General features: G+C 42.0%; 1 protein-coding gene across 6 annotated transcripts in view; it reads right to left on the bottom strand.

The window, feature by feature from the left end:
- LOC137347091 (polycystin-1-like protein 1) overlaps positions 1-25407 on the bottom strand; it is a 433612-nt gene that overhangs the window by 186825 nt on the left and 221380 nt on the right. For all 6 annotated transcript variants that reach the window (XM_068011179.1, XM_068011196.1, XM_068011185.1 and 3 more), the window contains one exon: positions 21454-21609. In XM_068011179.1, coding sequence (XP_067867280.1) covers positions 21454-21609 — 156 coding nt within the window. The remainder of the gene's footprint in view (positions 1-21453; positions 21610-25407) is intronic.

The raw sequence follows: 25407 nt of genomic DNA, 5'->3' as shown, positions 1-25407 counted from the left end.
CCGATTTCATGCTCTCCTGGCCATCAAACACACACAGGGGAGGGCATAAAATTCCACCCTATGACTCTAATGACTCTTTTTCAAAATTATTTGAAGTAAAGCAAGATGCAAATTCTAAAAGCTTCACTGAGGTAAAATGCATATTGCAGGTTTTTCAAAATAAGAGAACTTGTATGCATGACTATGTTTGAGAGAAAAAGAAGTGTTCATGCTTGTCGATTTTATTTTGTATTCTATAGAGGGAGTGACACAGACAGGGACAGATATTAGGTTCAGAGAGACATGAATGAGATAGAGGGGTGTGTTTTTGTACTGTTTTTATACGAATGTTTTTTTTTAAGGGCTGAATTTTGAAACCTCCTCTGTGTTTTGCTGAGAGTCAGAAAAGGTCACTGCTGACGACCCATATTTGTGAAACAGGATTGTCTATGTGAGAAAGAGCCAGTGGTGGTGAGTTGGCGCGGGGGGGGGGGGGGGGTGCGGATGGGTAGAATAAGAGACAGAACAAGAGAGAATGATGGAAAGAGAAAAGCAAACAGAAAAGTCTTGCCTCATTCTAATTTGATTTCATATTTTTTATATTAAGAGAGTCTAAGTTTGAAAGCAAACACAGCCTCTTTTGCAGAAAGATAGGAAGTCAGGTAGGAGAGGAAGGGAGGAGGGATATTGGTCCTTAGGGGAAGCAAATGGAGATTAAGGACGAGGTGAGTGATAAATGAGCAAGAGAGAAGGTAAGATAAAAAGATTGAGTGGGGATTTCACGGGAATCGGTTACAATGGGAGCAAAGCTACAATAAGAAGGGGAATGGGTACTGACAAGGTGAAAGTATAGAAGATGTAGCTAGGTGGCAGAAAATACATATGGCGGAAGAGAAAGGGAGAAGGAATGGGAAAGGGGCCATACTTTGTCTAATGCCTTCACTCCAAATGCAGTCTGCAGAAATCTTCAAAGCTAAGAGGTCTGAATTAAACCCATCCTACACCTATCCTAAAACATTCCAGAATTGACTGTCTTCTTCTGAAACATAGGAAATGAGCAATATCAACATCCTGGGCCACTGTGTGATCACCAAAGGGAGAAACCAGAGTGTCTCATAAAAGGAGGTGAGAGAAAACAGCTTTACCTTAAAAAAACCAGGTAGAGAGAGAAGAGCCACATCCTAACAGTTTAGATTCCAGCCAAGCCAGGGAAAGCATGCCAGCCCTGCTGTAGAATCCTACATTATACAGCAGTGAAAGCTAGAAGTAACCCGCTGACTTCAACACAACCTTCAAGCAAGAAACAAATCTACAATCATCTCAGGCCGGCATCCATTGAGAACTTCATTTCCAAGAGAATTCCACAGGTTTATCATAACCTTACCCAACCCAACCAAAAGTCACCTTCCTTTTTCCCTCCTCTAACTGTTTATTCTTGCATGTCACAGTGTCATATAGTTATACAGCACAGAAACAGGCCCTTCGGCCCATCGTGTCTGTACCGGCCAAGCACCTAACTATTCTAATCCCATTTTCCAGCACTTGGCCCGTAGCCTTGTATGCTATGGCCTTTCAAGTGCTCATCCAAATACTTCTTAAATGTTGTGAGGGTTCCTGCCTCGATAACCTCTTCAGGCAGTGCATTCCAGATTCCAACCACCCTCTGAGTAAAAATTTTTTTCCTCAAATCCCTAAAAAACCTCCTGCCCCCTGGTTATTGACACCTCCGCCAAGGGAAAAAGTTTCTTCCGATCTAACCTACCAATGCCCCTCATAATTTTGTATATCTCAACCATGTCCCCCCTCAGCCTTCTCTGCTCTCAGGAAAACAACCCTTGCCTTTTCAGTCTCTCTTCATAGCTGAAATGCTCCAGCCCAGGTAACATCCTGCTGAATCTCCTCTGCACTCTCACCAGTGCAATCACATCCTTCCTATAGTGTGGTGCCGAGAACTATACACAGTACTCCAGCTGTGGCCTAACTAGCATTTTATACAGCTCCATCATAACCTCCATGCTCTTATATTCAATGCCTTGGCTAATAAAGGCAAGTATCCCATATGCCTTCCTAACCACCTTATCTACCTGTGCTGCTGCCTTCAGTGATCTATGGACAAGTACACCAAGGTCCATCTGACCTTCTGTACTTCCTAGGATCCTACCATCCATTGTATATTCCCTTGACTTGTTAGTCCTCCCAAAATGCAACACCTCACACTTCTCAGGATTGAATTCCATTTGCCACTGCTCCACCCATCTTACTAGCCCATCTATATTGTCCTGTAATCTAAGGCTTTCCTCCTCACTATTTATGACACCACCAATTTTCGTGTCATCTGCGAACTTACCGATCATACCTCCTATATTCATATCTAAATCATTAATGTACACTACAAACAGCAAGGGTCCCAGCACTGATTCCTGTGGTAAACCACTTGTCACAGGCTTCCACTCGCAAAAGCAACCCTCAACCATTACCCTCTGCCTCCTGCCACTAAGCCAATTTTGCATCCAATTTGCCAAATTGCCCGGGATCCCATGGGCTCTTACCTTCTTAATCAATCTCCCTTGCGGGACCTTATCAAAAGCCTTACTGAAGTCCATGTAGACTACATCAACTGCTTTACCCTCATGAACACATCTAGTCACCGCCTCGAAAAATTCAATCAAGTTATTAGACATGATCTCCCCCTGACAAACCCATGCTGACTTTCGCTGATTAATCCCTGACTCTCCAAGTGGAGATTAATCCTGCCTCTCAGAATCTTTTCCAATAGTTTCCCAACCATTAATGTTCGACTCACTGGCCTGTAATTATCTGGTTTAACCCTGCTACCCTTCTTGTCATTCATTCATCCGCTGTCCTCCGATCCTCTGGTACCTCTCCTGTGGCCAGAGTGGATTTGAAAATTTGTGTCAGAGCTCCTGCTATCTCCTCCCTTGCCTCACATACAGCCTGGGATACATCTCATCTGGGCCTGGGGATTTATTCACTTTTAAGCCCGCTAAAACGGCCAATACTTCCTCCCTTTCAATGATAATATGTTCAAGTATATCACAATCCCCCTCCCTGATCTCCACACCTACATCATCCTTCTCCATAGTGAACACAGATGAAAAGTAATCATTTAAAACCTCACACATGTCCTCCAGCTCCACACACAGATTGCCACTTTGGTCCCTAATGGGCCCTACTCTTTCCCTGGTTATCCTCTTGCCCTTAATATACTTATAAAATGCCTTAGGATTTTCCTTTATCTTGCCCGCCAGTGTTTTTTCATGCCCCCTCTTCGCTCTCCTAATTACTTTTTTAAGTAACCCCCCTACACTTTCTACACTCCTCTAGTGCCTCTGCTGTTTTCAGTGCTTTGAATCTGAAATAAGCCTCCTTTTTTTCCCTGATCCAATCCTCTATATCCCTTGACATCCAGGGTTCCCTGGACTTGTTGGTCCTACCGTTCACCTTAACGGGTACATGTTAGCTCTGAACTCTCACTATTTCCTCTTTGAAAGACTTCCACTGGTCTGATATAAACCTTCCTACAAGTAGCTGCTCCCAGTCCACTTTGGCCAGATCCTGTTTTATCATATTGAAATCAGCCTTCCCCCAATTCAGTACCTGTATTTCCGTCCATGTTTGTCCTTTTCCATAACTACCTTAAATCTTACAGAATTAAGGTTACTATCCCTGAAATACTCCCCCACTGACACTTCGACCACTTGTCCTGCTTCATTCCCTAGGATTAGGTCAAGTACCGCCCCTTCTGTTGTAGGGCTTTCTACGTACTGGCTCAAAAAGCTCTCCTGTATGCACTTTAAGAATTCTGCCCCCTTTAAGCTTTTTGCACTAAGACTATCCCAGTTAATATTGGGGAAGTTGAAATCCCCTACTATTATTACCCTATTATTTTTACACCTCTCTGAGATTTGCTTACATATCTGCTCCTCTATCTCTCCCTAACTGTTCGGAGGCCTGTAGTACACTCCCAGACAAGTGATTGCCCCCTTTTTGTTTATAAGTTCAACCCATATGGCCTCATTTGAGGAACCTTCTAAGATATCATCCCTCCTTACTGCAGTATTTGACTCCTTGATCAACAGTGCAATGTCACCTCCTCTTTTACCCCTTCCCCTGACACGCCTGAAGATTCTATACCCTGGAATATTGAGCTGCCAGTCCTGCCCCTCCCTCAACCATGTCTCTGTGACAGCAAAAATATCATAATCCCATGTGCTGCCCAACGCCCTCAATTCATCTGCCTTACTTCCATCAAAATAGATGCAATCCAGCCTTGCATTTTTCACTTGTGCCTTAACAGGTCTATATTTGCTCTGCCTTCCAGACTGACTCAGTTTCTCTTCTATATTTGGCTGTGCCTCACCCCCTACTGTACCTCCACTCTGTATCCCACTCCCCCTGTCAAATTAGTTTAACCCCCCCCAACAGCACTCGCAAACCTCCCAGCAAGGATGTTGGTCCCGTTCTGGTTCAGGTGCAACCCGTCCAACTTGTACAGGTCCCACCTTTGCCAGAAACAGACCAAGTGATTCAGGAAACTAAAGCCCTCCCTCCTGCACCATCTCCTCAGCCATGCATTCATCTGCTCTATCCTCCTATTCCTATACTCACTAACATGTGGCACCGGGAGTAATCCACAGATTATAACCTTTGAGGTCCTGCTTTTTAATCTGCTACCTAGTGTGAGAATAAGAAATACTGAAATGTTGTTTCTACAGCTTGTGGAAAATTACCGAGAAGTCATTTCTACACAACATAATGAAATCACTGAAAAAGAGAACTGATAAGGGTATGTAAGTAAAGACCTTGAGACAGTACGGCAGTTAAAAATTGTGCTTAGGCAGAGAAAAGAGAAACAGCAAGAGTTAGAACAAAGGATGTAGTGAATAAGAAACTGCCCCACTAAGATAAAGGCTGACAGCTGCAAGTTAAAACACACAATGGAGAGCCAAATAAGGTAAAACAAAAACAAGAGTTAGGGGCTAGAAAGTTAGAGTAGGGGGAGAAGTAAACAGAGGAGGAGACTGTAGCAACCATAGGATAGGTTAGTGTCATAATATGTTATAACCAATAATGTAAACTAAAGGCGTGGACAAATGGATTTGTATTGTATAAACATGAACTGAATATGTTGATCGGTGTGCCTGCTTGTAGGACACCCGATCTTGCAAGAACGTTAAATAAACTTACTTCTTCAGAGTTTGACTTGGTGTAAATTATTATCAAGTGGGATACGTTTCTCACAATTGGGGGCTCGTCCGGGATCTCTTCATCATTGCCGGGACCGCGGCCGACGACAGACGAGAAGACGCGTCCCGTTAATTTAAAAACGGTCTCGTTTCTCTCGTTGGTAGCGGACCCGAGTAATCGACTGAAAACGATCCTAGGGAAGTCACTCTGAACGAGTATTTAGTGCGGCAGGTACACACGTGAAGTCAGGCAACTCCGTGCACGGACCAAGGTAAGAAAAACGACTTTTAAGTATTATCTTGGTGACTTATGGTTAACTGTAGGATAAGACCTTCTAAGTACTAAAAGTCCTTGAGGAGTGAATTTTACAGTCCTGCAGTATAAGACCCTTCAGCTAGGAGGTGAGTACTGTATGGTATAAGACCCTTCAGTTAGGAGGTGAGTACCATAAGGTATAAGACCCTTCAGCTAGGAGGTGAATACCGTAGGGTACAAGACCCTTCAGTTAGGAGGTGAATACTGTGGGGCAGTATAAGACCCTTCAGCTAGGAGGTGAGTACTGTATGGTATAAGACCCTTCAGTTAGGAGGTGAATACCGTAAGGTATAAGACCCTTCAGCTAGGAGGTGAATACCGTAGGGTACAAGACCCTTCAGTTAGGAGGTGAATACTGTGGGGCAGTATAAGACCCTTCAGCTAGGAGGTGAATACCGTAAGGTATAAGACCCTTCAGTTAGGAGGTGAATACTGCTTAACTGTAGGATAAGACCTTCTAAGTACTAAAAGTCCTTGAGGAGTGAATTTTACAGTCCTGCAGTATAAGACCCTTCAGCTAGGAGGTGAGTACTGTATGGTATAAGACCCTTCAGTTAGGAGGTGAATACCGTAAGGTATAAGACCCTTCAGCTAGGAGGTGAATACCGTAGGGTACAAGACCCTTCAGTTAGGAGGTGAATACTGTGGGGCAGTATAAGACCCTTCAGCTAGGAGGTGAATACCGTAAGGTATAAGACCCTTCAGCTAGGAGGTGAGTACTGTATGGTATAAGACCCTTCAGTTAGGAGGTGAATACTGTAAGGTATAAGACCCTTCAGCTAGGAGGTGAATACCGTAGGGTACAAGACCCTTCAGTTAGGAGGTGAATACTGTCGGGTATAAGACCCTTCAGCTAGGAGGTGAATACCGTAAGGTATAAGACCCTTCAGCTAGGAGGTGAATACCGTAGGGTACAAGACCCTTCAGTTAGGAGGTGAATACTGTCGGGTATAAGACCCTTCAGCTAGGAGGTGAATACCGTAAGGTATAAGACCCTTCAGCTAGGAGGTGAATACCGTAGGGTACAAGACCCTTCAGTTAGGAGGTGAATACTGCCGGGTATAAGACCCTTCAGTTAGGAGGTGAATACCGTAAGGTATAAGACCCTTCAGCTAGGAGGTGAATACCGTAGGGTACAAGACCCTTCAGTTTACCATGGGAAATAAATCGTCTAAAAAGGAAGACGATGGGAGACAAGGAAAGTCTGCCGGCAACATCCCTCCAGAAAGTCCATTGGGACGGATGTTGGAGTATTGGGATTTAGAGTCAAAAACCAAGGAGAAAAAGACCCAAATATGATCTAAGGACAGCAAGACGGACCACCCCTAAACCCGACGATAACGACGACGATAGAGACAGAGAGTCTCCTAAGACAATGATGCCCTTGAGAGAGGTACCAATAGGAAATAATGAAATTGGATTTGTTAGTGCACCATTAACGTCAGGAGAGGTAAGAGTGTTTAAAAAGGAAATGAAAGTCCTCGTAGAAGACCCCTGAAAATTTGGGAAAGAGAAAACCCTCCCGGGGTAGGGGGAAACGAACCAGCCGAACAAAAATACCCTAATCAAGACCCGCAGTGGCAGAACAATAACGTCGGCCATAGGGGCCAGATGAAAGACCTTAGAAATCTGATAGTAAAAGGCATTAGGGAATCTGTCCCGAAATCACAAAATTTGAATAAGGCCTTCGAAGTAAGACAGGAAAAGGATGAGACTCCCTCAAATTTCTTACAGAGATTACGGGACACAATGAGGAAATATTCAGGTTTAGATCCAGAAGACCCGGTTGCCCAAGGACTCCTTCGAGTCCATTTTGTAACAAAATCATGGCCAGACATCCAAAAGAAAATTCAAAAGATAGATGGATGGAGTGAAAAACAATTGGACGAACTGCTCAGAGAAGCGCAGAAAGTTTTCGTTAATAGAGATGAAGCCAGAGAAAAACAGTGAAGCTTAAATGAGATGGTAATTGTACAAGTGTTCCACCCTTTTATGTTGTAAACAAGTAGTTGAAGCCCCTGCAAAACTTATGCCTTTACAGAGTTACCGCAGGCCCCTCTTATGGCACAAGCAGGCGGCGTATTGAGTGCGACCCCTCTGGGTGTTGAAGGCTGTTTCTAGACAAATAGAGACCATTAAAGGCACCTAGGTGGGATCAAAGGATTGATTTTTTAAAAATGTTTTGAAGAATCAAAAGGGGGACTGTGAGAACAGAATTTAGATTTTAGAATTTTTAAGAACAGAATTACATGGGAACATTTAAGATGAAACAATTAATCAGTCATGTATTGCTAACAAGCTAGCTGACTTCATAACTTCAGGGCTGCAGAGGCAACTTGGCCTTGCAGCTGGTACAGCGAGAGAGAGAGAGAGAGAGACATTGTACTTCAACAGCACTCTTCTTATCACCCAGACATGACAATCCTTGGGGAAAGTTAGAATGAAAAACATAATGACCAGGCTAATACACGCCCCCTTGTTAGAGGGTGGCTCAGCCTACCCTTCTGATTCAACAGTTGCTGAGTTTTTTATATTTGCTTTTATATTATACTGCTTAAATGTTATTTGAGTAAATAGATCCACATAATCCTAGTGAATATCAGTAGAGAGAAGGTTATCATAGAATGATAAAAGGGGGGAATGTGGAAGTGAGCAGAAAGGCATGGCACTGGTACTTGAAACAAGGTTACCCTGGACCAAATGTTTACCTATAGCGATACTCAGAATTCGGACAGCCCCTAGAAAAGATGTGGGACTGTCCCCTATGAAATGCTATTCGGATTACCCTATATGGGAACCAGGGGCGAGATGCCAACCTTAGAAACTAAAGATTCGTTTCTCAAGAACTATATACTGGCGTTGTCTTCCTCATTGTCATTCCTCAGGAAGCAAGGCCTGTTAGCACAGACCCCACCTCTCGAATTTGCAGTACACAAGATCCAACCAGGAGATTGGTTTCTGGTGAAATCGTGGAAAGAGACTAAACTACAACCGAACTGGGAAGGACCATACCAGACTCTCCTAACCACTGAAACAGCCATAAGAACGGCAGAAAGAGGTTGGACCCACTACACAAGAATCAAGGGGCCGGTACAACCCCCCCGGCCGAGGAAGGAACTTGGACAACCAAATTAACAGAAGAACCATTGAAACTAAAGCTAAAAAGACTTTGAGTAACGAACTTTTTTTTATATAGCGGCGCGAGCGCGGAAATACTGTCTGTAATATTGTGTGCTTTCTCTCTTTCTCTCTTTCTTTTCGAAAGCAGCCAGGAAGTCAGAACCAGATTAAAATGGGTTGGATGTTTTTGTATGCAGCATTAGTCATCCCAGTAATGGGAAAAATAACAATGCGGGACGGAACTGACGGGGACAACGGTACACAGATTCCATGGGTTACCCAAATTGAAATCCCCAAGAGCCAGGACCCTCAGGTGGTAGAAGTAGATTTATGTTTCCTAATCCCATACATAACCAAAGAAATTATTATGTGGAGTCCCTCCATTATTATGGGGATGGACTACTAACAGGAGACCCACTCCCACCGATTATATCCATTCACCAGAGCCCCATAAAACCAGGCCCAGATTGTCCAGATAAGGAATGCAACCCTATATATTTGACAATAAAAAGAACCGAGTGGACAGAAACGACTGGTGGAATATCCATCCAACGCCACTGGAATGGCTCAATAACAGAAGAACGACAAATCAAAAGTACCCACTTCCAATTAGACAACAAGGTGTTTGGAGTAACAGTTAGAGAAGGGAAAAAGAAAGGTGAATTAAAATGTTGTTTTCAGGAAACAATAGATAAGACTGGTAAACCGTCTAACAAACTAAAAAGGACTTCTCATAACGATCCTAACATTGTAAAAATAATAGAGGTAAAGGACCTGAGAAAGACAATTGAGATAGAAACCGGTTACGGGGACACAAATGCCTGGGTAGAATGGATAAAATATACTGTAAAAAGTTTGAACAAAAACAATTGCTACGCTTGTGCATCTGGTAGACCGATAGCTCAAGTAGTACCTTTCCCGCTGGGGTGGGAGCGTGACCGAAAGGGCATGGAATGCATGTTAGCCCTATATCAGGATAAGACGGCTTGGGGTATTCAAACTTGCATATCCTTGTCATTAATGTTCCCTCCCCTAGAGAAAAAAGATTCAAGGACTCCCCCTTCATTTTTAGCCACCAGTGTGAATCACACATCATGCGTAAGTCAACACGGTGCGAAGCTAACCAGAAATATGGGAGAGTTGAAGTCATGCATAGAGACTGAGGACGTAACTGGAAGAGTCAGGGGAGGGAACTACTCATCATTGAATGTCCCCAGAGCGGATTTATGGTGGTATTGCGGAGGAAAAATCCTGAGACAGACCCTACCCTCCCAGTGGAAGGGGACGTGCGCAATTGTTCAATTGGCAATACCATTCACCTTGGCATTTGAGAAACAAAAGATAATAACGAGGGAAAGGGGTAAAAGGGAAGCGATAGCGAACTCTTTTGACGACCAGGTGTACTTGGATTCCATAGGGGTCCCAAGAAGGGTACCTGATGAATTCAAGGCCCGAAACCAAATGACAGAATGGATAGTATCAACGGGAGTACAGACATTGAGAAGGCGGCTGAAATAATGCTCAGAGTATTTGAGAGGACATATGAGACCCCTCCTCAGTATGTAGAAAACAACAAGGATTAAGTAAAAGAAAAGGGGGAATTGTGAGAATAAGAAATACTGAAATGTTGTTTCTACAGCTTGTGGAAAATTACCGAGAAGTCATTTCTACACAACATAATGAAATCACTGAAAAAGAGAACTGATAAGGGTATGTAAGTAAAGACCTTGAGACAGTACGGCAGTTAAAAATTGTGCTTAGGCAGAGAAAAGAGAAACAGCAAGAATTAGAACAAAGGATGTAGTGAATAAGAAACTGCCCCACTAAGATAAAGGCTGACAGCTGCAAGTTAAAACACACAATGGAGAGCCAAATAAGGTAAAACAAAAACAAGAGTTAGGGGCTAGAAAGTTAGAGTAGGGGGAGAAGTAAACAGAGGAGGAGACTGTAGCAACCATAGGATAGGTTAGTGTCATAATATGTTATAACCAATAATGTAAACTAAAGGCGTGGACAAATGGATTTGTATTGTATAAACATGAACTGAATATGTTGATCGGTGTGCCTGCTTGTAGGACACCCGATCTTGCAAGAACGTTAAATAAACTTACTTCTTCAGAGTTTGACTTGGTGTAAATTATTATCAAGTGGGATACGTTTCTCACACTAGCTCTCTAAATTCTTGTTGCAGGACTTCAACCTTCTTTCTACCTATGTCGTTGGTACCAATGTGTACCACAACCTCTGACTGTTCACCCTCCCCATTCAGAATATCCTGCAGCCGCTCCGTGACATCCTTGACCCCAGCACCAGAGAGGCAACGTAGCATCCTGGAGCCACGTTTGCGGCCACAGAAACACCTATCTGTACCCCTTAAGATCGAATCCCCCATCACTATAGCTCTTTCACTCCTTTTCCTCCCCTCCTGTGCAGCTGAGCCTCCCGTGGTGCCACAGACTTGGCTCTTGCTGCATTCCCCTAAGAAGCTATTCCCCCCAACAGAATCCAAAGTGGAAAATTTGTCAGATAGGGAGATGGTCCCTGGGAACTCCTGCACTACCTGCCTAGTTCTTCTACTCTGCCTGGCGGTCACCCATTCCCTTTCTGCCTGAGCAGTCTTTACCTGCGATGTGACCACCTCCCTGTACGTGCTATCCACGATGATCACAGCCTCGCAGATGCTCCACAGTGTCTCCAGCTCCGAAACGCGGATTTCGAGTAGCTGAAGCTGGAGACACTTCCTGCACATGTGTTCGCCCTGGACACTGGAAATGTCTCTGACGTCCCACATTGCACATGAGGAGCACTCCACGCTGCCCTTAATTTATCCCTTAAATTACCCAAATATTAGATTATTTACACTAGGGGCCTTGATTCCCTAAAAAAACTACCTACTATATTAAAAAAAGCTGTAGACCTTTCTCTTTACTTTTAGTTACTTACCCAGCTATTTCGAGTTATTCCCTAACAGCAGTTACTCACCAACCAATCACCTTGCAGCTTTCCTGTGACATCACTGCTCACTTTGTGTTCAAACTCCAACGCGCCTGGACTGCTCTCCGCTCTGCTACCGGAAGGTAAGTGACTGGGCCTCAATCCTCGGGCTCAATTTATCGGCTCCACTCTCGGCGTTCTCCCCTCAGGTCCACTCCTCTCCATTCCCGGAAGGTAAATGTGTGCGTGTACGAGTGAATGCGTGAGTGAATGCGGGTGTGACAATTTCGGGATAAGGTCAATAAACAATTGCCTTTTTGTTTATAAAACCTACAAGAAAACCTGTCACTGTCAGTGTATTTGAAAAATTAAACACCGAGGGGCTAAACTCTAATACAAAAACACTTGCTGCAGTCAGTTGGGGAGTTGAACAGTGGGAACCACCCATGTCACATGTGGTCGTAACAAGCTGGGGCCTTGAAGCCAGGATCTGAACCAGCAGATAAACAAAAGATTTGGAAAATGGAAGAAAAATTGATCTCTAAAATTGTGGAAAAATAAACAAACAGGTTTTTTGTATTCTTCATGGTTTTTGTCTGTACAGTGTTAGAAACAAAAGAGATGGCCACATTTAATGCTAAGATGTTTGGAGAGCAGAGAGAGATATCCCATGATAAGTTAAACAAATTAAGTGTTGAAGATTTTAAAAGCTTAGCTACAGAGGTAAGAATCACCTGCAGACAAGTAGCAAAGAAACCTGAACTGGTGAAAAGTCTAGCCAACCATTTTAAACTTACCCCTGAACTAGAAGAAGAAAGCCTAAAATCAGAGTCTGAAAAAATAATTCCAGCTCAAATTCAATTTCAGATGAAAAGGGAAGAAATACAGTTTCAGAAGGAAAAAGAGGAAAGAGAGATGCTAAGAGAGGAAGCATCAAGAAGGTTTGATTTACAGAGTCTGCAAACCCCAAATGAAAATGCTGCCAGCCATCCAAACCTTACTCCCAATTCAGAGCAAAACTTTGATGTGTGAAGACGCTCAAGACGAGTGCCAAAATTTAACAAGGGGGAGGTTGCGTCATATTTTAACCCATTTGAGAAAATAGCTACCAGGCTAAAATGGCTGAAAGAATTCTGAACTCTCCTCTTACAAGGCGAGTTCGTAGGTAGGGCTTATAAAGTTTTTTTCCCTGTCATCAGAAGAAAGTTTTTCTAATTTGAACAAACTAAAACTGCAATTCTAAATGAATATGAACTGGTGCCAGAAGCATATAGACAGCGATTCCAACACACCCACAAAAGACGCACATAGACTTACACAGAATTCGAAAGAATTAAACATATGGCTTTTGATCACTGGATATGTTCTCTCGAGCCAGAATCCTCATTATGAAAATTTGAGCGAAGTGATGTTGCTGGAAGAGTTTAAAAATAGCATCCCAAGTAAGAACGCATATCGAAGAACAAAGAGTCACAAGAGTAAGGGAAGCAGCTAAAATGGCTGACAATACATAAATTCCTAACTCCAAATAAATTTGGGTCTAGTAACTCCTACAAGCTAGGGAGAGATAACGGGGTGCAGAGGAAGCAGAAATGGGCTAGAGAGAAAAGGAGACCAGGGACGGAAAATCCGCCCAGTCTCCAATTTTTAAAAGAAGGAACCCAGGGGATAAAACATAGGGATCCACCCAACATGTTTCATGGGCATGTCCATGCCAATTGTTGGCATGCCAAAAGACGAGCAGGAGGCACTGCAATCAAGCCTGTGTCTGTGGCTTTGAAAATGGTAAGCCTGTGTTCTAATATAACACATGAGCAGAGCACCTATCAGAACCTTTCTCACAAAGGCAAAATGACTCCTTTTGTGTCCCAGGCAGCAGAAAAGGAGATAACTATCGTCAAGTATACCAGTTGTTTTCAAACCCTATTGGCAGCTAAACTGATAGAAATGTCACAGGAATGCAGAACAACTACCATGGTGTTAGTAAAAGGGCTTACTGGCAAATGCTTTCAAGTTCCCTTCATTAAAATTTACCTACAGAGTAAGTTGGTCACCAGGTCACAGTCAGAATCATTCCGTGCAGGGGGTAGACCTATTGCTGGGCAATGACTTGGCAGAAAGCATAGTATTGTACCCAGAGGGTCCAGAACAGACCACGGAGACTGGAGAAACTGAGGGGAAAAACTTGAGACTCTGTACAGCTGCAGAAGGCTGGGGAAGTCCAAAAAATCCCACAAGGCAGGCGATAGAACCAGAAGAATTTAAAAAGGCCTAGATAGAACCAAAAAGATTTAAAGAAGCTAAGATGAAAGCCATAAAAGCTGAAGGAAAAGCAACTGAGATGTGGTTAGCTGAAACCTTTTTTAAAGATATAAATAGGGACAAGGAAAGTTCCCAAATAGAAAAGCCAAGAGTGAGGGCAATACCTCACCTAGCTGAAGTGTCACAGGGGAGTGTAGTGGAGGCTGAACAACCACATGTGAGCAGTAGTGTTCCAGAGGACATGGGGCAGATTATGGAAACACCTATCTCTGAAGTAAAAGAGAAAGGGAAGATAACATACCCTAAAGTGAACCACACTTGTGAAAAATCACAAGAAAACTAAAAGTGTGGTCAGCGTGAATCTACCCACTGAAGCATCACACAATCAGGTTCCAAATCCAATAATAATCAAACCCAACAATTTAGAGTCAGAGCACAGCAAGAACAAGGGGCAGGAAGAAATCCCAGGGGCTAAAAAACAATGCATCGCCCACTATCATCCTGGAAATAAGAACTATCAAGTGCCATGTATTTTGGAATCAGTAGTGAAGGGGTTAAAGCTTGTACAAACAGGGAACCTTACAACAAGCAGTAACAGAAATTTATCACATGGTCCTGGAGATTAACATTCCTAAAATAGGACAAACTGGTGCAAGAGAAACTCTACCCCAGTTGACAACACGTAAACAAAACAAATGCTATTTTTTTTGATGGTACCTCATCCAAAGGAATGATGATGAAAAAACTTAAACTTGGACCTCAAATGGCTGCTACAAACAATGTCAACTGCAGCAGTTGTAAGATGGAGGAGTGAATGAAATGAATGTGTACAGTGGTGTAACCCTAAACGTTATTACTGTTTCTTTTTTCTCTCTTTCGGAACCCCCCAAAAAAAGATGAAATTCAAGGAATTTTATTTTTTCCCTTTTGGGGAGGGGTCAAACACACCGGAAGTGTGATGATACAACAGTCATGGACTAACTCTGAAGAGTTTTGAAAAACTGATTTTGTCTTGAAAAAAAAATGATCAATAAGCAATTGCCTTTCTGTTTTTAAAACCTACAATAAAACCTGTCGCTGTCTGTTAATTTGAAAAATAAAACCCCAAGGGGCTAAACTCTAATACAAATACACTTGTTGCAGTCAGGGGAAGCTGAACAGTGGGAACCACCCACATCCTGTGTGGTTGTAACACGATTCATTATGGAAAGTGATTCAATAAACCTGTCATGCCAAAATTACATCTGCTCATTAATGGAGATGCTGCAATGCTACATTGACAGGACTTGAAATCACAACATGATAAGTTTACAGAGAGCAAGGCAGAGAAGCTTGAAAGGGCTGAAAACAAATTATTCCACAGGCTTCAATAATAGTTGTCCTATTGTTTAGAGAAATGTGGGACACACTAACATTCACTATAAGAGAGTCAATGGCCATTTGGGAAATACAAATAGATTGGAAACAAGCCAATGTAATACCCATATTCGAAAAGGGTGACAGACAGACAGATAAAGGCAACTACAAATCCAATAGTCTTAGACAATTCTATATTAAATAATAAAATCTATCACTTGAAGATTATCTGTACAACAATCTTGTAAAACAGCAGTCACACGTAAGACTTCCAAAGGGCATTTAATAAATCCTCATGAAAGATTACTAATTTAGCTCAAAGCTGTGAGAATTCAGCACAAACTTGGATATAAATAAGAAACTGGCTGAAGGATAGAAAACAATAGGCACAGGTAAGAAAGGTAATGCCAAGACGAGGGGAAGGATTGAGTAAGGTATAATGGGGCTCAGGATCCCTATTGTTTATAATTTACATCAATGATTTGGATTCTGAAACTCAATACAAACCGGTTACATTGGCAAATGATAGAAAACTAAGAAAGGCAGGGATGTCAAAGTCACAAGTCTAGAAACTCCAGAATAAGATAAGCAAAATATCTGAATGGGCCAAACAATACCAGATGAAATTTCATGCAGATAGATATTGCAAAAAAGGAAGAATAATGGGCAACATATGTATTCATGAATGATGCTGAACTGGCTAAGGTTGAAGTAGAAAGAGACCTAAGAGGTCTGACGAGATGGAATGTTCCATTTGTCCTGCTAATGCAAAGCAGCAAACAACAAAGCCAACAGAATGAACTACATAATCAAAACAGAAGGTAAGTATAAATGTAAGACATAAAAGTGTTACAAACAGGTGTAACACAAATAATGCAACCGCAGCAAATAGTTACGGGTGACGAAACAAGAAGCATGCATATATACATTGTTTCGACCGAGGCAGAATGAGTGCACTTTTAATTCAGTCCCACTTCTCCACGGGTCAGAGCATATCAATCGATTTTCCCACCTACCGAGAAAACAGCCAATTACAAACTCTGTTTAGTCCCCAGAATAAAGCACACAAACCAGGTTTCTTTAATCAACAACAAAATCAACTATTTATTATAAAACTAAGTCTTAACCAATAATGAAATAAATCTATATACGAAAAGCTCCTTATTTCCCTAGCCCTCATACACAGACACATACATTCAAAAAAAAAGAACCGGTTAACTAGAGAAAAAGGATTTTTGGTTTACAGTTGTTTCATAGGAATGAAAGGAATAATAAAATAACCTAGTTTGTCACGTTCTGTTGGAAGTTCTTTGGTTTGGTGATGTGTCCCAAAGTCAAACAGTTGGATGCCACTCAAAGTCTTTTCAGGCAAGGTTGATGAACAGTCTGTAATGGGTAGGCGTTCAAGGCAATTCAACTGCAGCAGGATTCACAGAGGTCTTCCATCAGGTGTGCAGCAACAGGTCTTCTTAGGTTTTGTAGCAGCAATATAGCAGTAGAAGATTTCTTCAGATTTCAGGATGTCTTAAAACACTGGAGGCAAAAGGAACCACACTTGATGCAGGGATTCTTCAGAGACAGGAGGCAATGGGAATCTGACACATTTGAAATACAGGGTTTCTTCTCAAGAGATGCAGATTCCTTTACAGAGAGAAGTAATACTTTTTTCTGGGTCTTCCTCTCTGATCTCCAGGCAGGTCAAAACCAAATTTCAAAATGCTCTTTGTCCAACTCATTGGCTTTTTAACAGCTCCAAACTGAAAGCAAAACCTTCCTGAACAAGTCACATGTACTAACATAGAGCCTCTCTTGTCATTCAAAGAGTAACTCTGAGGAGGTCAAACCTCATGCTGGTTTCCTTGAAAATGCCTGCTTTCCTGTCCTTGTGTAACTGTTCAGCTTCCTTTCAAAACACCCATAAAGTTCAGCTTTTGTTTTGAACTTCCTTTCAAAACATTCACAAATTTCAGCTATTTGCCGGTGTCCCAATGTCCACTGAAATCTTGTTTAAGTTTTTTAAAAAAACACACAGAAGCTTAAGTTTTTAATACAATACAAAATCCTTGCAACAACATATATGTTTGATTATAATTACCATGAATGTAACTTAGTTTGAATATGAAGACAACACCTTGAAGGAGTGCAGTCCAGACCATGGCACCAATGGGCAAGAGACTGCACAGGAGGAAACAAGAGTAGAGATGCAGTCATTATAGGACATTCCATTGTTTGGGGGGCTAGGTAGGTGTTTCTGCAACTGTCAACTCATGTCCCCTGCATGATGTGTTGCCTTCCTCACGCCAGGGTAAAGGACATCATAGGAGAGGATACAGAATATTCTGCAGCGTGAAAGGAGTGAGCCAGAAGTTGTGGTACATGTCAGTACCAACTGTAGAGAGAGCACAGGTATTGAAGTCCTATTGTCAGATTTTCAGGAGCTAATGAAGTTAAAAAGTAGGATCTCAAAGGTGGTGATCTGTGGATTACTCCCAGTGCCGCTTGCTAGCGAGAGTAGAAATAGGAAGACAGGGAGGATCAATGTGTGACTTCAGGCATGGTGCAGAAGGGAGGGCTTCAGATTCTTGGGATATTGGGAACAGTTCTGGGGCAGGAGGCACCTATTCAAAAGGGATGGGTTGTACCTCGACAGGACTGGGACCAATGTCATTATGGGGTGGTTCACTAGTGTGGTTGGGAGGGTTTAAACTAATTTGGCAGGGGATGGGCACTAGCATACAGAAGTTGAAAAGAGGAATAAGATGCATAAAGTGAGTGTGTTGGATAGAACTAGAGAAAGAAGTAGAACCATATTAGATTGGAGCAGACTAAAATTACTACCAAGAATACAAAGTTCGGATGTATTGGAAAGGCTGTCTATGCTTAGAGTGGATAAGTCGCCTAGTGCGGATGGTTTGCATCCCAGGTTGCTAAAGGAAGTGCGGGTGGAGATAGTGGAAGGGCTTGCCATAATTTTCCGATCTTCCTTAGATACAGGGGAAGAGCCAGAGGTTTGGAGAGTGGCAAATGTGACACCCTTATTCAAGAAAGGGTAGAAGCACATTCCAAGTAAGTACAGGCCGGTCAGTTTAACATCAGTTATATAAAGTTTTATAAACAACTATCAGGGAAACAAATCAACAGGCACTCAGAGAGGTTTGAGTTAATTAAGGACAGTCAGCACAAATTTGTATGAGGCAGGTCATGCTTGACTAACCTAATTGAATATTTTGACGATTTAACAGTGAAGGTTGATGAATGGAATATGGTGCATGTTGTCTATATGGGCTTTAAGAAGGCATTTGACAAAGTTCCACATAAAAGGCTGGTTAACAAAATTGAGGCTCATGGAATAGGAGGGTCAGTGTCAGCTTGGATTAAAAAAATTGGCTTAAGGACAGTCATGGTAAATGTTTGTTTTTCAGACTGTTGGAAGGTAGACAGTGGTGCTCCCCAAGATTCAGTGCTGGGATCACTGTTTTCATAATTTGCCAATGATACCAAACTTGAAGGTGTGGCAAACAAACAGTGAGGACAATATCGATCAACTGCAACAGGACATAAATAGGCTACCAGAATGGGCAGATGGAATTTATTACAGAAAAATGTAAGGTGATGGCATTTTCGCAGAAGGGATAGGGAGAGGCAATATCGACTTAGTGGCACAGTTCTAAAGATTGTGCAGGGACAGAGGGACCTGCGGGCTCATATGCACAGATCTTTGAAGTGGCAGGACACATTAAGAGAGTAGTTAGCAAAGCATATGGGATGTTGGGTTTCATAAGTAGAGGTACTGAGTACAATAGCAGGAGGTTATGCTGAAGTTTTATAAAGCTCTGGTTCGGCCCTAACTAGAGTATTATGTCCAGTTCTAGTCCCCACACTTTAGAAAGGATGTGGGGGTCCTTGTGAGGGTGCAGAGGAGATTTACCAGAATGTTTTCAGGGATGGGGGATTTTAGTTACAAGGTTAGGCTAGAGAATTTGGGGTTGTTCTCCTTGGAGCAAAGTGGACTGAGGTGAGATTTGATAGAGGTGTAAAAAAATTATGACAAGTTTAGATAAAATAGACAAGGAAAAACTGTTCCCATTAACTAATGGTACAAGGACTAGGAGACACAGATTGAAGTTTTTGGGAAAGAGATGCAGGGGGAATATGAGGAAGAACTTTTTTACATAGCGGGTGATTATGACCTGCAACTCGCTGCCCACAAAGATGGTGGAAGTGGAGACTGTCAAAGACTTCAAAAGGAAATTGGATGGCCACTTGAAGGAAATAGATTTGCAGAGCTAAGGGGACGGAATGGGGGAGTGGGATTGACTGAATAGTTTTGTAGAGAGCCGGCATGGGCTCAATGGGCCGAACAGCCTCCTTCTGTGCCATAAATGACTCTATGATCAGACAAGAGCTAGGGGACACAGATGTAACGTTTTGGGCAAGAGATGCAGGGAGTTTGTGAGGAAGAAGCAAGTGCTAATGGCCTGGAAATAATTGCCAACAAGGGTGGTGGAAGCAGGAATGATTAATGATTTTAAAAGGAAATTGAATTGGCACTCGAGGGAAATAAACTTTTAGGGCTATGACATTAGAGCAGGGGAATGGGACTGACTGGATTGCTGTACAGAGAGCTGATATGGACTTGATGGGCCAAATGGACTCTTTCTGTGCCATAATGACTTGACTATGAATTTATAATCAAAATCCTATTTTTGCAACAGAGGTCTAACAAGCAACAATGATTGAAAAAGGCAAGTATATTCACAAAGAGTATAAATGAAGTCCAGAATACATGAATACCTATGGTAAATTAGTCTTTAAATGCATTTAATACCAGATAGATAGATATCAATCATTGGGAAGTGATAAGATTTAAAAAGGTACCTGGAACAACTGGCAACCCTGAAATTGATTCCGAGTTGCTCAATTCTCCTCCAGAAAAGGAGCCTATAAACATTGAAGCATGCAAGGTCATTAAACTATAATTTTTATTTACTCCTAATGAGAATATATCCTAATTACTAATCAGATATGTGTTCTCTTTACACATTTTCTACATCACCAAAATTGAACAATTTTGAAAAACTAGTGCAGGGGGTGGAGGGGGGCACGGTGGAGAAACTAATGTTTCTTCGAGCTCACAGCTGTTTTTCCATCACTTTTCCTTCTCAGTGAAGGCAAAATGAAAAACTATCACTTTGATGTGTGGTAAAGGTGAAAATTACACTACAATCTAATCTCAGCACAGCACCCGATCAGAAACATGCTCGAGTGGAACAAAAGCATCAGATAATAATCAGCAACACAATTCAACAAAATAACTTTGGAAAAAGTGGGTTCAACTAAATTTAAAATAAGATGATGTCCTACATCAAATCTCTCCATGACATTCTGATTTACATGCTCAGTATGCTACTCCATTATAATATGCAATGAATGAAAGCCAGTAGTACCACACTTTGAATCACATACAACAACTTGCATCTATGTAACACCTATAATGTAATAAAGCATCCCAAGGCACTTCACAGGACCATCATCAGAAAAAAACTGACACCAAGCCAAAGAAGGAGACATTAGGACAGGTGACCAAAAGTTTGGTAGTTTTGCACAAGTGTTAAAGGAGAAGAGAGAGATGGAGAGGTGGAAAGGTTTAGGGAGGGAATTCCAGATCTTAGAGCCTACACAGCTCAAGGCACAGCCTCCAAAGGTGGGGTGAAGGAAGTGGGAGATGGACAAGATGGTAAAGCAGCAGAGTTTTGGATGAGCTTAAATGAATGGAGGGTGGAAGCTGGGAGGCTGTCCAGGATAGCATTGGAATAATCATGTCTGGTCGTACTAAAAACATGGAGTAGGGTGTCAGCAGCAGATGGGCTGAGCCAAGGGTGGAGATGGGCAATATTATGGAGGTGGAAGAAAGAGAGGTTATGGGGTCAAACGCTCATCAATGAATAGGATGGTGAAATTAATAACAGCCTGGTTCGGTCTGAGAGAAAGGCCAGGGAGAAGTATAGAATCAGTGGTTAGGAAACAGAGTTTGTGCTGTGGTCAAGCACAATAGCTTTAGACTTCCCAATGTTTATTTGAATTCAATCAACTGAAACAGACATATGCTTGACACAGTCCATTTTAGTCAGCGACCATTAAAATCAATGTTATCGAGACTTTCCCCACAAGGGGGTCATATACACTTAAATATTAGACTAAAATTGTAATATTCTGCTGGATATTAAGGAATATTTATTTGTCAAAGATAATCATTAATATTTAATACTTCCACTTTACCTCCCCTTACAATGACTCCACTCTCTGAGATGTCAAGCTGTGATCCAATGCTTTCTATGCTGGAATCATTTACACTGGGGGAAGCAGTTGCTGAGATCTTCAATCTCTCAGAAACAGAAGTGAAGTTCTGACTGCTGGTTGTACTAAGAGTAACATCTGAAACAAAATGTCATAACAATGTAATTTTGAAACAAAAGCAAAATACTGCGGATGCTGGAAATCTGAAACAAAAACAGAAAATTCTGGAGAACTTTTGATGAAAGGTCACGGATCTGAAACATTGACTTTGTTTCTCTCTCCACAGATGCTGCCAGACTTGGTGAGTATTTTAAGCATTTTTTGTTTTTGTTTCAGTCATTTGAAGTATTGGAGTATAAATCACTGAGCGACTTTTTACAGAGTTCTCTTGTTATGTATACAATTGGCTTGGCCTAACTTGGGGCAGCACAGTGGCGCAGTGGTTAGCACCGCAGCCTCACAGCTCCAGCGACCCGGGTTCAATTCTGGGTACCGCCTGTGTGGAGTTTGCAAGTTCTCCCCGTGTCTGCGTGGGTTTTCTCCAGGTGCTCCGGTTTCCTCCCACAAGCCAAAAGACTTGCAGGTTGGTAGGTAAATTGGCCATTATAAATTGCCCCTAGTATAGGTAGGGGAATATAGGGACAGGTGGGGATGTGGTAGGAATATGGGATTAGTGTAGGATTAGTATAAATGGGTGGTTGATGGTTGGTACAAACTCGGTGGGCCAAAGGGCCTGTTTCAGTGCTGTATCTCTAAACTAAACTCCATTGGTGGTTGAGGATGCAGGGAGTGGAGCATTTCCAAAACCTTGTCCAGTTATCAAAAGTACAAACTGAAAAGTAGATAAAACATATACTGAAACACGAAGTATTATTTGGGCGCTTTCAGTTTTAAAGATGCAGTGACCGACCAGTTTAAGGTTACTTGAAAAAGTAAGAATTTTACAGGAAGAACTTTAATTATTTGTAACATAGTATTCATATTCTCAATTGTCAAAGTGTAAGTCAGCTGCTAGGACATTTTACTTTCAAAATATTCAGAGTGAGAGCTAACCAACAACAATCTTCCTGCCAGCATTGCACAGCTGATCTACTGACTCACAGCTCCCCTACAGAATTGGGCACTCAAATTAGCATTGTGGTGCTTCCAACAAGACCGCATGCTGTTCTGATGTAAGGTCAGTGACCTGAAACATTAACTCTGTTTCATACTCCACAGATGCTGCTTGTAATACTGAGTATTTCCAGCATTTTCTGTTTTTATTACTGATTTTGGTGCTCTATCTGGCATGCTTTATCAAATCGATCAGGTATTTGGTTGGTCCAATGGCTGGAATTACACATAACCACCGGGAGAAAGCCATCAGCAGATAACTAATCACCAGGTGATTAGTTGTTGTTGCAAAAACTAAACTTTTCAGCAAGAGTAACAGATATAGGTACTGTTGGAGAGGACTAAGGCAGGTCGGTGGACAGATCCAGTGCACTCCAATGGCAAAACAGCAATGATCTGTGTAGTTTAGTCATTTGCATGGGTCAATTTCCTCTACCCACCAGATGTTTCCAGTTTATTCAAATTATCAAGGTTTTGCTGTTGGTGGGTTTTACCTCTTTTTTTCTCTCTAAACTGGGGCAATAGTTTTAACTGGTACTGGGAAGTATTGTATTAAATTTATAGCTTAACTAGTTTAACATCAAATAATAGTTGAGTGATATTGCAGAACTCAAAACCTAATTAGTGAAATAAAACACAATAAAGATGGCAGGGAAGATAATGTGTTGTAGCTGTAGTATGTGGGAGCTGGTGGACACCAGTGTGATCCACAATAACATCTGCAGTAAGTGTCTGCAGCTCAAAGAATTTCAGCTCAGAGTTGATGAGCTGGAATCCGAACTTCGGACACTGCGATGCATCAGGGATGGTGAAAGTTAACTGGACGCTTAGTTCCAGGAGGCAGTCACACCCCTTAGGCCAGCTACTTCAGCTTTGGTCCATGGTCAGGGACAGGAAAGTGTGACTGTGCGTCAGGCAGGTATGGGGTCTCAGAAGGTAGTAATGGAGGAGCCTCAGCCTTTGCACTTGTCCACCAGGTTTGATGTTCTTACAACTTGTGTGGATGAGAGCTGGGGCTGCAGGAAGGATGAATAAAATGACCACAGCACCGTGGTGCAGGGGCCATTCACATGGGGGAAGTAAAAAGGAATGTAGTTGTATTAGGGGACAATATAGTTAGGGGGAATAGATACTGTTCTCTGCAACTGAGAGCAAGAGTCCTGAAGTCTGTGTTGCCTGCCCAGTGCCTGTGTTAAGGACATCTCCTGGGGGCTGGAGAGAAACATGGAGTGGGAGGAAAAGGATGCAGTTGTTGTGATCCACGTGGGTACCAACAGCGTAGGTAGACTAAGAAAGAGGTTCTGCTGAGTGAGTATGAGCACCGAGAAACTAAATTAAAAAGCAGAACCACAAAGGTAATAACTCTGGATTACTACCAGAACTATGAGCAAAGTGGCATAGGGTAAATAAGATCAGAGAGTTGAATGAGTGGCTCAAAGATTGGTGTCGGGGAAATTGTTTTTGATTCATGGTGCATTGGCACCAATACTGGTGAAAGAGGGAGATGTTCCAATGGGACAGCCTTCACCTGAACCGCGCTGAGACCAGAGTCCTGGCAAAACGTATAACTACGGCTGTAGAGAGAGAGTTTTGAACTAAATAGCAATGAGGAGGGTTCACGTGAGGGGAGATTTGGAAAGTTAACAGGAAAGGACAAGACGATAGTACAGGGTAGCAATACAGGAAACAATAACGAAAGTGTGACAGGAAGGGACAGAGCATACAAACGTAAGAGTGCACCAGCAAATAAGGTTAGAGTAGAGAAAAATAGTAAAAAGACAGAATTAAAGGGTCTTTATCTGAATGCTCACAGCATGCATAACGAGATGGGTGAATTGATGGCACAAGTAGAAATAAATGAGTATGATATGCCATAGCAGAGATGCAGTTGCAAGGTGACCAAGGTTGAAACTGAATATTCAAGGGTATTTGACAGTTTGGAAGGATAGGAAGAAAGGAAAAAGATGTGGAGTAGCTCTGTTAATAAAGGATGAGATTAGTACCATAGTGAGAAATGATCTTGGTTCAGAAGATCAAGATGTAAAATCAGTTTGGGTGGAGATAAGAAACAGCAAAGGAAAGAAGTCACTGGAGGATGTAGTTTATAGGCCCCCTAACAGTAGCTACACTGTAGGACAAAGTAGAAATCAAGAAATAATGGGGGCTTGTAAAAAAGGTACTGCAATAATCATGGGCGATTTTAATCTTCAAACTGACTGGACCAATCAAATTGTCAAAGGTAGCCTGGAGGATGAGTTCATAGAGTGTATTCGGGACAGTTTCTAAGAACAATACATTCTGGAACCAACTAGAGAGCAGGCTATTTTAGACCTGGTAATGTGTAATGAGACAGAATTAATTAATGACCTCATAGAAAAGGATCCTCCAGGCAAGAGTATCATAACACGATAGAATTTCACATTCAGTTTGAGGGTGAGAAATGTGGGACTGAAACGAGTGTCTTAAACTTAAATAAAGGCAATTACAAGGGTATGAAGACAGAGTTGGCTAATAGGTTAAAAGGTAAGGTAGTAGAGAAGCAGTGGCAGACATTTTACGAAATATTTCAAAACTCACAACAGATATATACCATTGAGACAAAAAGACTCTATGAGAAGGATGCACCATCCGTGACTAACAAAGGAAGTTCAGGATGGTATAAAATCAAAGGAAAAGGTGTACAATGCTGCAAGAATCAGCAGTGGGCCAGAAGATTAGGAAAATTTTAGAAACCAGCAAAGGATGGCTAAGAAAATAATAGAGGGAGAAATTGGAGTATGAGAGTAAGCTAGCAAGAAATATAAAAACAAACAGTAAGAGCTT

Source organism: Heterodontus francisci, chromosome 2 (assembly GCF_036365525.1).
Source record: "Heterodontus francisci isolate sHetFra1 chromosome 2, sHetFra1.hap1, whole genome shotgun sequence".
Lineage (NCBI taxonomy): Eukaryota > Metazoa > Chordata > Chondrichthyes > Heterodontiformes > Heterodontidae > Heterodontus > Heterodontus francisci.
This window is presented reverse-complemented; position numbering and strand designations above follow the sequence as displayed.